Below are 17,988 nucleotides of genomic sequence, written 5' to 3'. Positions count from 1 at the left end.
AATCGATACACAAAACCCACCATGAGGTACTGCCGTGCCAGGCAAACAGATTCAATGGTGCCCTGAATGTAGACAGTGGACTTCTTCTGGGGGGCGTTGGGGTCGGGGAAGTGAATCTGGGCTCCTGTTCGCTGAGTGATGTGCTTGATGTTGCTGCCATTGCGCCCCTTCATGAAAAGGTGGTGCTGTGGTGCGATGTCCAGGTGGGTGGTGACTGAGATGGTGCTCGCCAGACTGCCAGCAAGGTGCTCCAGCAGCAGAGCTGTGCCTCTCTGGGTTAAAAAAAAAAGAGTTGGAAAATTACAGCATTTTAATGAACTACTGAAAGAAAAATACAAATATTTAAATTCATCAATTTAGGTAATTTCATGTCAAATCATCAAAACAGGGACAAAATCCCAACCTATCCTTTAAATTTAGCTGACTCTCTTATATCAACTCTTATCCTTAATTATGTCGTAAAACAAAAAGTAAATGAGGTTGGTAAAAAATAATCCTAAACCCACCCCCTTTTTTGTTTTGTCATTTCTTATATCATATAGATAAAATAAAATTTAAAAAAATCAGTATAAAAAGAAAAAAATCAACTCCAATGTCAAAAAATACAACTATGTGCATCTGAGGACCTCAAAGGTAAAAATAAATAAAAGAAAAAACATTTTATTTCTTGGAAATTGTATTAAATTTATGGAAGTTTGCTTAGCAGCACTGATATCAATGTTAAGTATATAAGAAAAAGAAAAAAATATATATATACATATATCTATATATATAATAGATATATGTACATATATATATATATACACACACACAATATTAAAGAAAAAAACTTGAGTAATCTTTTTCATCTAAAACAGCTTTTTAAAGTTAAAGTTAAAAGTTAAAGTCCCACTATCTGTCACACACCTTGGTGTGTGACATTTATTCTCCGCATTTGACCCATCCCCGTTGGGAGCAGTGGAGCTGCAAACACAGCCGCACTCGGGAACCATTTGGTGGTTTAACTCCCCAATCCAACCCTTTAACGCTGAGTGTCAAGCAGGGAGGGATTGGGTCCCATTTTTCTCCCCATGTTTAGCATGACTCCGTCTGGATTTGAACTCACGAGCTTCCAGTCAACGGCGGACACTCTCTACCACAAGTTTTTCTGCTGCTGAATGCCAGGACTTCTGCAAATAAGCTTTTAGTTTACTTTTTATAATCAATAAAGGTCTTAGCTCGCATAAACAAATAAAACAACCAAAAAAGTTCAAGGTGGAGAATAACTTTTCCCACAAATTCGTGTTTCCAAAAGACAATTGGTTTGCTTGAACATTTGGGAAAATTCAGGTGAGCTGTGATGCAATTCTCTCAAAAATTGCTCAAGCATGTCTATTTTCCACTCACCTCCCTGACTTTGACTTTGAGGTCAGATCTGCACTGCAGGTCAATGAGTTTGATTTGAAGCACGGTTGCAAATTATAAGTGAAAAGGTCTGGGATGGCGAGCGCAAAAAAGGCACAGCATGGCCTGTTGTTGAAAGCATGGAATGGATGGAATGCATGAAGCTGGTGTAGCTTCTGATTCACAGATATCTTTTTTTTGACATGGTGGGAGAAATTTAATTTGACAATTGGAGTCTGTTTCCTGTCTTTCTCTGGATGCAGTGCAGTGTAGTTGTGCTTCAAGATAGAACACTGAATTGTTGTGAGAGTCGCTCAACATCAAGAATTGTGTTTGGCACTAACACTCTGAAATGTTACACTGATAAACACAGAAAAAATTCTATCATGTATGATACAACGATGCAGTTTCACAATGCTGCTGCTTTGGTGTGAACTGGGAATCAGCCTGTAGGCTGTAATTGACCAGCAGGCCACAAGTTTGAGACCCTTGTCCTACAGTAAAGCTTTGCAGCTTTAATGGGCAACTGATGGAAGCAACTGATCAAAGCAAATCATTTCTAAAAAATAAAGCATACTTAATGGTTCCAAATGGATTGAGAGGAACATTGGGTTGCTAAAGTTTACTTTTTTTTGTTTGTTTTTTTAACTTGTCCAGTCCAACAGCTGAGCAAACAGGTAAGAGCTGAAGGTCTGTTGTGTTGGACAGATTTTACTGTTACAATAGGGGTTTGAATCTTCTGACGCACAAGGTGTATACTTGTATTTTTGTTTGAATGTAGAATAAAAATGCCAGACAATTTTTAGACAATATGTTTAAATGAGGAGTCTGCTCACCTTGACAGCATTGGTGTTGTTCTGGGAGCCCCGAACTACACCGGTGGCCCTGTAGAGACGTGTTGGGGGTTTGAAGGAAACGGTGAGGTTGTAGGTCTGAGAGATGTGCTGCACCGTGGGGGAGCTGGGGTCGGCCTGCATGATGGCTGGAAGCTCAAAGGACAGCACAAGAGGCAGCAGTTCCTGCAATATGGAAACATGGGATAAGCAGCATGAAAGAGTTTATAAAGAAAATAAGGAGAAACTAAAAAAAAAGAGGGCATATAAAAAAACTGCACTTAAGGACAGTTGATTACCTTACTTTACTCCTTTGGCTGCGATAAGGAACACGATATATGTTTACCTTTGCTCTTATACAGATATGTTGAGAATTATTTGGACTTAAATTAAAACATTAAACAGTGATTTCCTCAGAGATGTAGACACACTAAAGCTGACAGCTTGACAAAACAGCTTTTTTTGGAGAAAAAAAAAAGGTGCCATGCAATTCTGTCAGCCTAAATAAATTCAATGTACAACAATGAGAGAACATTTTTCTAACATGAAATATGCTACTGTGAACTTTAGTGGAACCGTTTAGTGGACTGCTTTAGTGGACAGTATCCACTTAGCATTGTGGCTTCGGTGCTGAAATATTTCTGTTTTTTTTTTTTGGCCTGGTGATTTGCACAAATTCATTCTGAGCCGCTCAATAACAACCATCAGGCATCGGTTTTTATTTCTGAATCAAAGCTTCCATTCAAAACATAACAGATGCGGACAGGAAGGCCTCAACTCATGCGTGCTCATGGTTGTGCGTGCGAGCAGGAAAAACACGCAGGCAGATATCCACACACACAAAAGCGAAATGGGTATGTCCACACACACACTAATAAATGAAAACGCTCAGACGCAGCTCTATCTAAACACGGACTCTCGGGCGGGACGCCACTATAATTTTGGCTGCCACTGAAGGGCAAGCAGCATGAATTGCTCTGACCAAAGAAATGCATCCGTGATCAGTCCCATATGCGCTTGGCCTTACATTTATATCACGTTTCTGTACTTGTTCTCCGAGGGATTGGCAAATTTAGGTCAGCACAGAGGAAAATGTAAGAGAGGGCAAGAGCTGGGTGCTGAATGAAGAATAGACTGATTTTTATGGCAGAGCTGACTTCAGTTTTTTTTTTTAAACTTCCTGGCAAATAGTAGTTTCACATGTATTTAATCAAAAAAGTGTTTAAAGGCTCCAGTTTTCCTAACAAAACAGTGAGAGATGAAGAAAGATGAACATTTCTTTGAGGTAAAGTAACTAGGCAGACCTTTCATTGCCTGCCTGGCGGCTCCACCTCTGAATATTTGGAGAAATCCCCAAAGAATCCATCATCTGAGCACAGGGCTTGCTAGAGACTAAAACATATGCCCACCCCAACAGGTTTGAAGTTACAGTAGAACTTGTAAGGCCACTGACATGATGTCTGAGCATGAACAGATCAATACCTGCATTACTAACCCAACTGGGACTTTATTTCTGGTCATATGTAAGTTACTTTTATCACTTCTGTGCCTATAAATCCTAATGTCAAAATGTTCTAAATAACAAACACAGTATTAAGGAGATGTTATTTAAGAAAGTTGTTTTTTAGAGAGTACAAATGAGGGGGAAAAAGTTGGACATATGAATATGAATATAATATAACATTTGGGAAGCAGTAATTTGACTTTATTTCTTTTTTATGCTAAACATAATTCACTTTAAATGTAAAGACATATCAACATAAGGACAAGAAGACCCCACAAAGTCTAAAAAATGCAAGGCTTGATTTTATATATTTAAATCAATATATTTTTAAAAGATTTTCTTTGTTGTAAACTAGCTTAAAAGCTAAGGTTCGTTTTAATAATTACAATAATAATAATTTTGTCTTATACTATTTGAAAAAACAAAAATATTAGTCAATGATCATGACGTAAAGGTTTAGATCAGTTGATTTGACTTTCATTTACTTTCTATGAATACGAGTGTGAACCCACTAGATGGGAGTTTTTTTTATGTTGGCGACTTTATGTAGAATAAAGGAGTGTAATATAAGGTGTCAAAAGAATGAAGAACAATAATTACATGCTAAAATATTTAAATAAAAATTAACTGTGCCTCCTTTTTTCTTGTTAAAGTCGTCATTTAATTTATTTCAAAAGCTTCTTTTAAGGATAATTATGCAGTTTTTAGCCAAAATTAAAAAAAAATCTGTTGTTTTTCAGGACACTTTCTGCAGAGCAGCAGTAGTTCCTAGTTGACCTCTGAGTTGTGGGCAGCCTGGCCTGGCCTGACTTCCATCATGCCTTTGTTTACACTCTCTCCCACTATCTTACAGCCTCTCACAACCCTAAGCTAACATTTCCATGCAAAACAAAAATGGCAACCGATATTGGAGCTCTCCAACCATTCAGTTTTTGGCCAGATGCCAGCTCGGACGAGGAAAGCAAATACGTGGACTGATCTGTTTGTCTGCAAGTGGAGCAGAGCAGGGAGCCTGTGGCGTGCCCACTGCATCATCTGCGTCACTCCTACAGGCTTTTCAAACAACATCTTCTCATTTGCGCCACGATTTGAATTTGACTCAAGAAATACAGAGAAACAAAAATTTTATCTTGATTTTCTTGAGCTATTTCCTCCATCATGAGGAAAATACCCAAAGAACATGTTAAAAACCAGATTTTCATTGGAGTGGGTCTTTAAAATTAAGACATAATTCACCTTCAATAAAACGACATGTTGTTCAAGATAAATCACCTTTCACTGTGAGGTCTGCTTCATACCAGGTGGGCAGCATGTGCTTGGCTAAACTGTTGCTTTGCAGCTGTGAGCATGTGTAAATTCCTCCACTGCAACAAGTGTCTACAATCTTTAAAATATAGTAGTCGTAGGAATAAACCTAGGAATAAAAATACAGGGTATTATGCACATAGAGAAGGGAAAATGATTTGTCACTGATTCTGCAAGTCATCCCACTTAAAAAGATGAGAGAATATAAAAAATGTATTTGGCCAATAACAAAGGCTCCCTCAGTACTTTTTAATGTTATCTGGTTGGGAATAACAGATGTCAAACATTTTGTACAGGTTCAGCAGGTTTAATGCTATTATGGCCCATTCTTCCATGCAGATCTTCTCAAGAGGCAACATGGACTTTTGGGTGCCCACCTTAAAATGTTTTTATGTATGCTCCTGGGTTAAAATCGCTGCATTGGCTCCCTGTGCGTTTCAGGATTGATTTTAAAGTTCTTTTAATGGTTTATAAATGTTTTTATGGTCTTGGGCCCTCTTATTTAAATGATATTATTTTAAAATACGAACCCTCGCGGACCCTGAGGTCCTCTGGCACTGGCCTCTTAGTTGTCCCAAAGGTAAGGACCAAGACACATGGTGAGGCTTCATTCTGCCATTATGGTCCTCGCCTGTGGAACAGCCTGCCGGAGAACCTCAGGGCCGCAGAGACTGTAGAGGTTTTTAAGAAGGGGCTCAAGACCCACCTTTTTAGTCTGGCTTTTATATGACTTTGATCATTCCTTATGTCTTTTATTATTCATCTATTTATTAATTGAGGTATTTATTTACATATTTATTTATCTATTTATTTATTTTCTTGTAAAGACTATTATTATCTTTGTTTCTAATATGCAATTCTTTTTATTGTTATTTTACCAATGATACTTAGGCTATGTTTTAATCACTGACGTTTTTTATTTTTTAATTACTAACATTCTTATATCTTATTTTATTTTTTATCTTTTTCTATTTTTATTGTTGTTATTTTATGATCATTTTTATTTTTTATTCTGATGTTTTTTACTCCAGTGTTTCCTCTGGGGGATCCATCGTTCTTGGGCACCACCAGCTTGACCTGTAGGGCGTGCCGTTGCTGTGGTGCCCGTTCTGGTTGGGCGGGCTGGGGTCCCACTCTGTGGTCTAATAGCCATGGATGGGGCCCTGGGCTGCCCTGTGTTGGGCGGGCGCTGTGGTAATGGCCCCTGTGGTCCGGCTGGGCCTTGGAATGAATGGATCCCCATGATATCGTTTCCTCACATCAGTACCAAGCCAGACTTTCTTCAACTGCAGTTATTTGTTTCTGTTCACTGTTCTACTGGGGTAACTGGGTGGGTGGGGATGGGGGCGGGGGGTGGTGAGGGAGGGGTACCTTCTTTGTGGGATTGTCCTTTGTTTTCTGTTTTGAACAACTTTCATTTTTTATGACTGTTTTATCTGTTTTTATGTTAAGCGCTTTGTGTTTTTAACCAAAATGAAAGGCGCTATATAAATAAATAAAGTTTGAGTTTGAGTTTGAGTTATATTTGGGATAGTGTGAGGTTGCTGGGATGGTGTGATTGGGATCATTGTTATGCACGAAAATCTTGCCATATTTTATCCACAATGCTCTCACTGATTAAACAATTTATTTTTCTCCAAAAACACAAATATATGTGGCCCCATTCATTCTTTCCATTGCATGGATCAGTTGCCCTGTCACCATTACAGAAAAAAAAAACAGTTTCGACCCCCGTGCTTTAAAGAGAGTATGGTGTTCTCAAGATTGAACTCTGCAATATTTCCCCTGCAAACACAGTGCTTTTTATACCAAATAGTTCCATTTTGGTCTCATCTGATCACATGACATTCTCTTAATCCTCCTGTGGATCTTCCAGATGGTCTCTGGCAGACTTTAGACGGTCCTAGGCAGGATGTGAATCCATGACAATGTAGTGAATTACGAAAAGTGACCTTTGCAACTAAATGCCCTGCTTGGTTTGAATGTTTCTGGATCCACACAATGTAACTGTTGATTAGACCAACCAATGAGAAACTGGACAAGACAAGCATAACAGACAAAACAAGAATCTCTAAATGAAGCGACCATTCGCACATAATTAGGGCACCGCATGTATTACGTGTGGCCAACATGAATTTCCATCAGTTTTTGTGCTTGCTCGCATGTAAATACATGCAGAAAACATTGGTCATCTTTAAAACTTGAACTGTAATGCTAGTCTTGATTACTTCATGAACTTTTTCACAGCATTTAAATGTAGTTGGAGTCTTAGAGAGATGCATTAATTTTGTTCTACGACAACCTGGCAATTTCTGATTCTCCTAACAAACTGGCAGTTATTTATTTGGTGGTATCTGTTCACAGCCATCTAATTTTTGAGAGTTCCCTATAAATCTACACAATAGAAAAAAAACACAGCATGCATGTTTCTGATTTGATTTAATTTGTTTGAGTCATTTTAAGGTTTGCACATACAGTATTAACCCAAGGAGCTGCTTTCTATTCACAAAAAACCCCTGATGTAGTGTGAAACCGAGGATTACACCAACTTAACTGAACCCAAAGAAGCCACATAATTACAGAAGATTACGGATAACTGCTGTAACTTTGCTCTTAGAATTGCAGGTGCCGACACAAAGTCAGGGATTGCTCATAACTGCTTAGAATGAATAAAAGTGATACATTTCAGGCATTCAAAATGTTCAACTGTCTAAAAAATGTAAGAATTTGGACAGAAATGTTGAGGAAATGTTTCTTAGTCTATTTTTTTCACGCTTGCACAGTGTGTCTGAATACAGGCCAATCACAGCTGAAAACAGCTAAACAGCTGAAGAGATAGCTAGGACTTAGCTGAGAAATTGATCTCACACGCTAAAGCCCAGATGATTAAAATGCAAGGGTTTTGCTGTTCTATAGGCTTATTACGGTCTAAATATATCATTTTAACCACATCACAAGTTATAAATTTAGAGCTACTTTTTAGGGATTAAGATAAAAAAAAGTTATGATTCTTGGCTCACCAGCAATTAAAGTTAGCAGGAAAAAAAAGAATTGTTTAAAAATGTTTGTAAAAAAAAGCGTTAAATAAATCTGTTAAATAAAAGGGATAAATACCTGCAATCCAAATAAAATTGAGAAATAAAATGTGTGTAACCTCAAAAATTGACGTTGTCACACACGTATTTTTGTGTGTGTGTTTTTTTGGTCAGAAGAAATAAGCCAGTGCCGTGTTTCTTTAGGTTCAAAAGTACAAACTTACAAGTCTAAAAAGGAATGAAGGTCATCTACTCAACAGTCTGGGTGGAGTTTCCTTTTCAAGCAAAAACTGGCAGAATTCCCACTCACCCTTATTTTTACACGAGCCGCCTCCACCCCTCCTGGCTGTCCTGCGATGGACACCTGTTAACAATAAATGTATGGAAAATAAATTTGCTAGTTTTGGCTTGGTTCAAGATGAACAACTGCTTAGAAATCTTGTGCAAATTTGCACAAAAGTAGAGGAAAAAAAAAGATGAAAACCGTGAGGAGACATTGCTGTGACAAAAAGGTGTTCGGGTCGAAAGCGCTTTTGCTCTTGAATAATTCATGAAGTGCAGGGGATTAAGAAGTTTTATGCTGCAGATGAGTCAAACAACATTTTGCTTAACAATGAGATAAGGATAAAAATGAACTTGGCCGTACTTTAAAGCAGATGTGCCTTACGAAGCGGCTGACATGTAAACCTCTGCATGCCCCCCCCTTGAACTCTTTCCACAATATTTTAATGAACGTAAAGAAAGTCTAACAGCTTTTCTACAGAGTTGAGGCAAAACAGGGCCTTCCTCTGTACTGGCCAACAAAAACGGCCAACTCAATCAACTTTCTGCAACCTTTCCAGTCTGAGACCATGGGACGGCATGAATCGGACGGCTGCACAGGCCGATCTAACAATCAAAACGAAGGAAAATTTCTACAGAGATTCAGAAACAAAAAATATTTGTAAAGAGAAATGAACAACCTGGTTGCTTTTTTCTGCCTGGTTGTTCCTGTTGGAGTCTGGGAAATGGATGTGGCACCCCGTCTCTTCCATCACCCTCTTAATGTTGTTGCCACCTTTGCCAATCACATGGGAGTGCTCTGTATGGGAAACGTCCATCTTCAAAGTCACCCTGTTGCTCTAAAAAGAAAAAAAGAAGGAGAAAGTATTAACCGGGAAATAAATCGTAGATAGGCTGCTGATAGAAAGAAAAAAGTTAAAAATTAAAGTATTTCAGTATTTTTTTCAATCAAATTACAATTTTGCCCCACGATAACTCTATTACCCATTTTCTTTTACTGTAACCACAAAATAATAATACAGACTTTCAAAATACAGAGAGCTGTAAGTCTGCCAAACCAGATGAGCCTAACTACACAAACAAAACCAACGGTGCATAACTCCTCCATGTGTGGTAGTTTGGTTGCATGGATGGCTACTGCCCCCAGGGGGTGCTACATTGCAACTGTCTAGGTATGGGTTTTTTCTGTGTTGCCATGGCAATGAAGCCTGAACACACACATAATTTCAAGAGACGCTTAGGATGCAAGTACCTCAGAAGATGAAGACAAAAGTGTTCTATGCTGCTGTGTGAAATCTGTTACATGACTAATTAGAAAAGGTTTTTCTCTAAGTAAATATTAAAAAAAACAGACATGTAGATTTTTTTCTATTAATTAATTAGGTGTTAATTGTACCTTTGTGTCAAGGACAGACATAATTCTGTCTTTTGCTTCTCTCACATTCTCTCTTTTCCCGCACACCTTGATATGTGGATCTGCAAAAAGAAAAAAGACATTGTTATAAAAAAAAAATCAATACAACTCAATGTTGAAGAACTTTAAAGTTAAAACATTTTAATCAATCATTTAAAAGCATAACCATCATGATTTTTTCTAGAATTGTATTGAAGTTGGTAAGCAACCAGCAAGCAAATGATTTTTCTGTGTAGAGCCAAACCAAATGGCTCCCTCAAAGAAAACGTTGATACCTTGGTGCATTCAATGTGTCGCTTTTAGTGGTTGCGACAACTTGTGAATATTACAAAGTCACCTGGATGTAGTCCTCTGACAGTATTCAGACACACTGTGCAAGCGTGGAAAAAATATACTAAGAAATATTTCCTTAACATTTCTGTCCAAACGGTAATGTGATTTTTCCATCACAGTCCACTACAAGTTGGGATTTTTCCCCCCGTTCTGTAATGGATGAGTGGCGCAAGCTGTTTATCTTTTTTCAACTGAACATCTGACTGATTTAATTTCCCCCCCCCCAAAAAAACATCGACTTCAATGGGTTTAAAGGTAAAACCAAACACCAGCTGTTGTAAGCAGCTAATGATTAAAAAAGACTTCAGTAATCTGAAGCAGCTGCTGGACTTTAAGGTGCAAATGCTGTAGATCTTTAAGTATTACAGTAATAGTAATAGAGAAAAAAAAGTAATTTTTAACAAGTCATTGTCATTATACATCAATCAACCACATTAGTCAAAATATATCAATGTTAGGGTATTAAATGAATCATTAAAAACACCCTAAAAGCTAAAAAAATAAATAAAAAAAATATTAAGAATTCTGACTCCTTCCAAAGTTGGTTTAATTCCTTGACAAAACAAATGACTATTTAAAGTCACTGCTTGACTTGACAGCTTCAGCTAAGTAAAACAGGCTTTAGTTTTTTTTTACAAAAATTCACCAGGAAAGCCCATGCTGTTGTTAGTATCATTGCAACATAAACTTACAGTCCCAGTCCACAAACAATGACGGAGCTGCTGAAATCCATTGATTATGTTTGGCTTTTCAAGTGCATTTACATTCCACTTTCCCGTTGTGAGGAAACTTTGTGAAGAATGTAATCAAAATACAAAGTGGAAAGCATCAATGTCTGTTGTGTGTCAGAGGCTTAACTACTAAAAGACTGAAAATCCCTGAAGATTAGTTTGGTTAAACAGCTTCTTTAACAGTGTAGACACACGGCTGATTTACTGTGGATTCAAACATAGTCGTGTCATCCATTTTCTTTTAAATGGAATGTTTACAATAGATAAAAAAATCATGTGTGTGTGTGGGACCTTGCAGGTTTGTGCAGTGGGCCACGCCCATCACAAACAGCTGGAAGTCATGCTTCATCATGACAGCCAATTTTGGAAGGAAGACTACAAATCAGCGGTTAAAACATGTCAAAATAAACAACATTTTTATCTCTACGTTGTTTAAAGACCCACTCCATGAAAATCCTGTTTTTGTTTTTTGTAACATGTTCTTGTGGCATTTTTTCAAAAACATATATAAAAATGCACATCAGTATTTCTGTATTCAAATCATTCTAAATCCGAAGCAGATAAAAAAAATCCCATTGGCAAAAGCTTGTAAGTGGGACGTACAAGTTACCAACATTTAGTTTTTCTCGTTTGAGCTGCCACTTACCTCCAAACTGTGAGGCTGGATTGCTCCTATATTGCTCGCTATTTGTATTGCACCACTAATGTTAGGATGGGGTTGTGACTTTTGAGGGGCTGTAGGCTAGCGGGAGACAGTGCAAACAAAGGGATGATGGGAAATGAGGGAAGGCTTAATCCACGCCAACAGTCTTGTCCACAATTCAGAGGCAAATATCTCATGAACTACTGCTGCTCTGCAGTAACTAATAATAAAAATTCATGCCCTAGTTTGATTCTTGTTTTTATTTACCCCCTATTGAATTAATGTTGGTCACAGAAACACGGATGTAGTGGCGGAAAGCGGCTTTTGCAGCAGGAAGGAGTGTGTACCGGCATGTGAATGAACCCAGACATGGACACATGATTACCAATGCTTTTGAAGAGCTTTTTAAAATAAATAAATCTGATCACTAAACATCCTCTGTGTCTTTCATGCATTGTCATGAGATATACACAGAAATTAGAATGTGTTCGCTGTAAATCCAAGTATTGCTCACATCCATGTTTATGAATGACTTATCACGTGAGTTGGTTTGTGTTTATTTGCATAAATGATTTAATGGAAGCAGTGTAATTACACATTTTGCAAAGTGAAACTTTGCATATCTAAAACTAAAAGAGAAGATCTGCTTCATTTTCCACAAAATTGGGGCTAGCCAGAAAAGAGGCTGCCCGACGAGTAACTTCTTCTGGTTCAAAAAAGGCAGCTTTTAGGATTTTCTTCATGTTAAACACTTCTTCGTTCAAACAAACAAATATTTTGAGAGAACCATTTAATCATTCCGTGGGAACAAAATATTATTTCGTGGGAAAGCTTTAATTATTTTTTTACCCATGTCAGGTCACGGGCTCCATAAAAACCCTTTCAAATTATTGTACAAAAATGCCCAACATGGTTGCTGCAGCAACTGAATTTCCAAAGCTGGTATTAATAAAGTATCTTTATCTAATCTTTATTTCTTCATGCTTACAATAACCTCTTCATGTCTGTTTTTTTTTTTACAGTTATAAAAAAAAAATTCTTCAGTGTTGTCACCATTCAAGGTGATGATGCTAAATTAAATGGAATCCTGGAGTATATGGTGTGATGCAAATTAGTGACATATGGCATGAATGGGGTTTACAACAGTTGAAATCATGCTAAGCAAAAAAATAAGAGGGAAACAGTATGGCTCTGGACTGATCATTTAAATGAGCAAAGAATCCGAATTGCAGGAACAGAAAATGCAACTAGAAATCTCCAATATTTCATGACCCTTGGAATGTAACATTTACATGCTATGCCTTTATATTTTTTTTTTTACATTTTCACAGTTGGACAAACATTTCTACAGCCACATCTGGCCCTCTGAATTCAAAGCACACAGACATAAAAATCCCAACAGTGTTTAACTGTGCTGAGGAGCAGAGAGTCTACTGAGCCCTTCCAGTAAAAGCCCTCCCCTAACACAGATTTACTGCTTCAGACAGGACACAATGATTCAGATTTATTTTAGCTAATTCGTTGGCACCTCAAAGGAAATCCTGATTACATATGGACACGTTCAAAAAGCAGATCTGTAACCGTTAAAAACATCTGGCAAAAAATAAGAAAATTGACCATGAAGGTCTCGACTGTGAATGAAAATGCAAACAAAAACCTTAAAAAAACATCAAGTTAGGGAATAAAAATGCAAGGATGGCTGAATTCTAAACTTATGACAAAAGAGAAACACTTCTGTTCTTCAGAAATCCTAACAAACCATCTAAAGAAATGCCACATTCCACACAGGAGAGTTAGTTCATTATTGTGTGAAAGAAAAAAAGATGTTCAAGTTAGAGATAGCTTATAAAAACAGACAAAAGTAAAACAGAATGAGATCCATTAGATCCATCACAGCTCCTGCTCAGCTCTGACGAAGTCTCATTATTCAGATGTGAAGGACAGAATTCAACTGCGTTCCATCTGTAACCACTAGGGGGCGCATGGTTCCTTAAAACCAGCAGGGCACATCTGGCAAACATTAAAAGCCTAAACGAGCAATGCAGTTGTGATGTAGAACATCCACACATACTCGAAGTGTAGTGTGGGTCTGTGCTTTCTCTATTCCTGACGAATGATTGTGGAATAAAAAAAACGAGCACTCAGTACTAATCTGGAACATGTGACAACTTTAATAAAAAAAAAACAACAAGGTTGGATTTTTCAGCTACAGGAAAAGAGTTGCCCAGATTTTAGTTTCATTTAGAAGAAAGTAAACCTACTGACCCAGGGCTTTCCGCTGGCACAGCTTAAACATTTTTCCAGATAGGTTTGAAAAATGCCACACAAAGGAAGAAAACAGAGTCCAATTGGCTAGGCATTTCTCATTCAAAACATCTGTGGAAAACACAAAATCTCATTATTGGAAAGTATGGGTAACATTTAGATGACTATCATAGACAAAGCAACAAATATCAAAGAATTCCTGAAACCTAGAGCCAAGCCACAATGCCAACTATTCTGTCAAAGAGTATTGAAACTGCAGCACGGTCTTGTCATCTAAAACAGCAACACAAGTTTTGATGGCAACAATTCAACCTCAAAGACTCACAACTTCCTTAATCCCACTTGATATTGCTATTCACCCATCCAGATATTTCATTTCTGGGTTTCCAGTGACTTCCATGTCAACAGGTGTGTAAAATCATGCAGTCTCAACACGCAACCTGCTTCTACCAACATATTGAAAATAATGGACTCTCGAGACACAATACATTCTTCCGATGTACTGCGATAAATACCACCTGTTCCACAAATAGTAAAAAGCTGTAAACTTATACAGCACTTTTCTACCTTGATTAAGGCCCAAAGTACTTTACAGTCACAAGTCCTGTTCAGCCCTGCACACACACTCCCACAATGCCAGCTCAATACATCTGTGGAAAGAACAAAACCTCCTGGAACCACCAGTAGCAATGTGGGGTTCAGTGTCTTGCCCAAAGACACTACTACACATGGGCAGGCAAGGCAGGAACAGAACCTGTGACCTTCCCATCAGAGGTCAAAGGCTCTACCTTAGCACCACAGCCACCCACAAATCCACTCCTCAAATTTCCACACTTCAAAATATTCAACACTCAATGGCTGTTACGAAGAACAAGTGATTGGGAACTCAGCCAGGGTAGGCCAGGTAAACTGACAGACGGGTCAGCAGATCCTGAGGTGCATAATATACAGAAATTGCCAACTTTCTGCAGTCGATCAGTGCAGGCCTCCAAAGCATAAGAGCAGTGCAAAGAGAGCTTGATAGAACCTGCTCTAATGGCTAGGGAACTGCATCTAAAAACTGCATCCCATCAAGGGCAATCCGAAGCATTGGACGCAGTAGAAACACGTTCTTAGGGGAGATGAATCACGCTTTCCCATCTAATGATCTAAAGAGCAAATCTGGGTTTTGAAGTTTCCAGAATAACAGTTTTTCACAACCTTCATTATTCCAAGTCCAAAGTTTGGTGGAGGGAGAGTTTTCAGGAGCTGAGCTTAGTATCGGTGAAATGGACCTCTGAATGCTTCAGCGTAACAAGATGTTTTGGTTAATTCCAAGATCCCAACTTTGAAGGACCAGTTTGTGAAGGACACCTCTTGATCCAACTAGACTGCACACTACAGCACAGAGTAAGGTCCGTGAAGAGATGGATGAACGAGTTTGGTAGGGAAGAACTTGACCTAAACAGAGTCATGACTTTAACCTGAAAGAATGTCTTTGGGGTTCATTTAAGCGGACTGCTGGTCTGACCTTCTCATGTAACACCAGTGTCCGACCTCACAAAACACTAATATAATTCCAATCTGCAGTCTCTTAGTATAAAGGTGGGCCGACATCAAGTTAGACTCTTTGGATTACAAACTTGAATTCAAAAACATACTAAGGCAGATAAGCAAATACTTTGGCAACCAAAGTGTAGCATAAATGAGAAGGAGCAACTTTTCCATTTTGATGGACTGCAGCATCATGAAGAAATGCAGCAAACATAGACTACATATCCTCTCACAGCCGCAGCAGTCTGTACAATGTTATTGATTCCAGACATCATAATCGAAACGTTCAAAAATAAAAAATAAATGGAAGCAAAAGAACAGCAAATGGCATAAAATATATATAAAAAAAAGACAGGAGTAATTTTGTGCCTGTTCTTATCCTGTTATAAATCACAAAGATGTAGAATGTGAAGTGTTTGTATCAAGACAGTTGTAAAGATTACTTTCTTGAACTTTTAACATAATACATAATCAGTTTCACACAAAAGATAACTAAGAAACTATGCAACATTCTCTTCTCTGTGGGAAAATCTGACAGGCCACAAATCAAGCGACAGAATTTAAAAAATCATCACTATGTGCACATATCATTTCCTGGGGGGTGGGTGCTGAAGGCATCTGAATGAACTAATGTTTTGGGGTAAGTGCGTATATATGACCTGCCAAGACTTAGACTTGATTAAGTATCAGAGAGAAAAATGTAAAAAGATTCCAAAGTAATCCCATCAACATTTGTCTGAGCTGAGTGACTGAGGAAGTTACATAATGTCAATGGATTGCACATCTGGTTTGAAGACGCACGCTGGCTATTCTCTGGAGCACAGCTAAGAGGGCATAGCTACACCTTTCCCTCCCCTCGATACCCGCCTCTTTCCCCTCCCGGAAGAGCTTTAAATAACCGTGATAATCTTTTATTGGTAACAGAGTTAGAACAACTTTGCCAATAAATCCGTGAGCTTTAGTACAAGTAACTCCCACACCTCCGCCTCTACAGTGAAATCTCAAAGCCCTGCGAGCAGATAAAGTGACAAGCTATGAGGAAAAGGAAAACATTCAAGCTTTGCTCTTTAAATTGCTTAGTTGACTTCAGAAACGATGAGATGCATCCTACCCTTCCAAATGTCCACTTACTTTTATTGGAGAACATTTCCCTCTGTACAACAATAACTGATATTGTTTTAAGTCTTAGGTGGAACAACTAACTTAATTTTAAATGTAGGCCATATGTGTCATTAAAGATTCACACGACCTGTATGTGATGCATTGCAACCCTGGTCAAAATTAGAAAACATTGGATTTACTCATTTGGATAAAACATACTGATTCAATCTTCAAATAAAAGTCTCAGTTAGAAAGAAACCTCCACTTTTATTGGTAAAAAAAAATGTATACCGTTATTTTGTCTACTGTTCATAGTGTAATCTAACTAAAAGTGGACCAAAACATACATTCCCAAAACAGACATTCTCGGACTGATTCAACTGGTAGTCTTTGGGTCTGGTAAATAATAATTAAACAGAAGCAAAATCTATATTATTTCATTATTTATAAGATAAGTCTTTTTATTTGTACTAAAAAATGGCACAAAGAGACTTATTCTATAATCGGGCTGCACGATTTGAGGAAAACTTGCGATATGCGATATTAACGATCAATATTGCAATGACGATATAACTTGCGACATGAAAAATAGCAGAACATCTATATACATCAGTTCCATTTCACTGAAACAGTTTCATTTAAATTAAAGTCAACATAACTTAAATTAAAATCCAAATGATACTTGTCTACATAGGAGGCGGGCATCTAACTTCAAAGGGGTCCATCCGATTGGTCAAATGTTATTTGAATCATTAACTACCTCAAGCTGCTATAAGATTGTTTAGGCACATTTAAGGTAACCATTTATTACAATTGTCACCAACTTTTGCAATATGCATATTGCACAGCTTGATATCGCGATAACGATAAATTTGCGATTTATTGTTCAGGCCTATTCTTTACGTGTTGCTGTGGATACAAATGGTGAAGAAGAAAAAATCTACATTTTTGCCGATATCAATGCATCTTTAGGAGACGCATCTGGATAATGACAAATGCAAAATGATATTTTTTTCTTCTAGCTGTTCAATTTTAACAGTTTAAAAATCGTTATAAGATGGGTTTGGGTAAAATGAAAAAAGCGAGAAAGGAAAACATATCTCAGACACAGATTTCTTCTATGGGAAGATGAGCAAACAAAGTTCAGAGATAATCCCCTACATTTAACCTCTTTTCATTTTTAAACTCTGATTTAGTCATAGATGCCAATCAAACCTGACCAATTGGATGAGAGGATATTTTGAGATTCAAGTGCAATATCTTTCAGCTGAAAGACTTGGTAGAATCAGACACACTAAGTGTGATTTGATAGGTTAGAGAAACCAACAGAAAATTTAACCAATTCTAGAAATAAACATTATAATTTACTAGTAAGGCAATAAACATTTTTGCTGTAAGGATCTTATTGCGGCTAAGACACTTCAATTTCCAAAACAGAATCCAGATGACGGAAAGTCTTCCTCAAGAAGGCCGATAATTTTCTTGGTTTTAAGAATATGTGTGGACTTTGCAAAATTCATTTCAGTAAATTCATTATCACAATAGTGAACATGTAAAATATTCCTATGAGTGTTATAAAGAGAAGGCTCTGATCGCACCACACTGATGCCTGGTGTGAATGGGCCT

General features: G+C 37.7%; 1 protein-coding gene across 1 annotated transcript in view; it reads right to left on the bottom strand.

Annotated features, from left to right (window-relative positions):
• Positions 1-17,988, bottom strand: part of bicc1 (BicC family RNA binding protein 1) — a 66,639-nt gene that overhangs the window by 19,093 nt on the left and 29,558 nt on the right. Inside the window, exons 4-8 of the mRNA XM_011484364.2 lie at positions 9,739-9,818; positions 9,023-9,181; positions 8,371-8,424; positions 2,220-2,402; positions 21-272 (exon numbers count right to left, since the gene is read on the bottom strand). Of these exons, the coding sequence (XP_011482666.1) occupies positions 21-272; positions 2,220-2,402; positions 8,371-8,424; positions 9,023-9,181; positions 9,739-9,818 (728 nt within the window). The remainder of the gene's footprint in view (positions 1-20; positions 273-2,219; positions 2,403-8,370; positions 8,425-9,022; positions 9,182-9,738; positions 9,819-17,988) is intronic.

Source organism: Oryzias latipes, chromosome 15 (assembly GCF_002234675.1).
Source record: "Oryzias latipes chromosome 15, ASM223467v1".
NCBI lineage: Eukaryota > Metazoa > Chordata > Actinopteri > Beloniformes > Adrianichthyidae > Oryzias > Oryzias latipes.
Note: the sequence above shows the minus strand (reverse complement) of the source record. Positions and strands in the feature narration are given on the sequence as shown.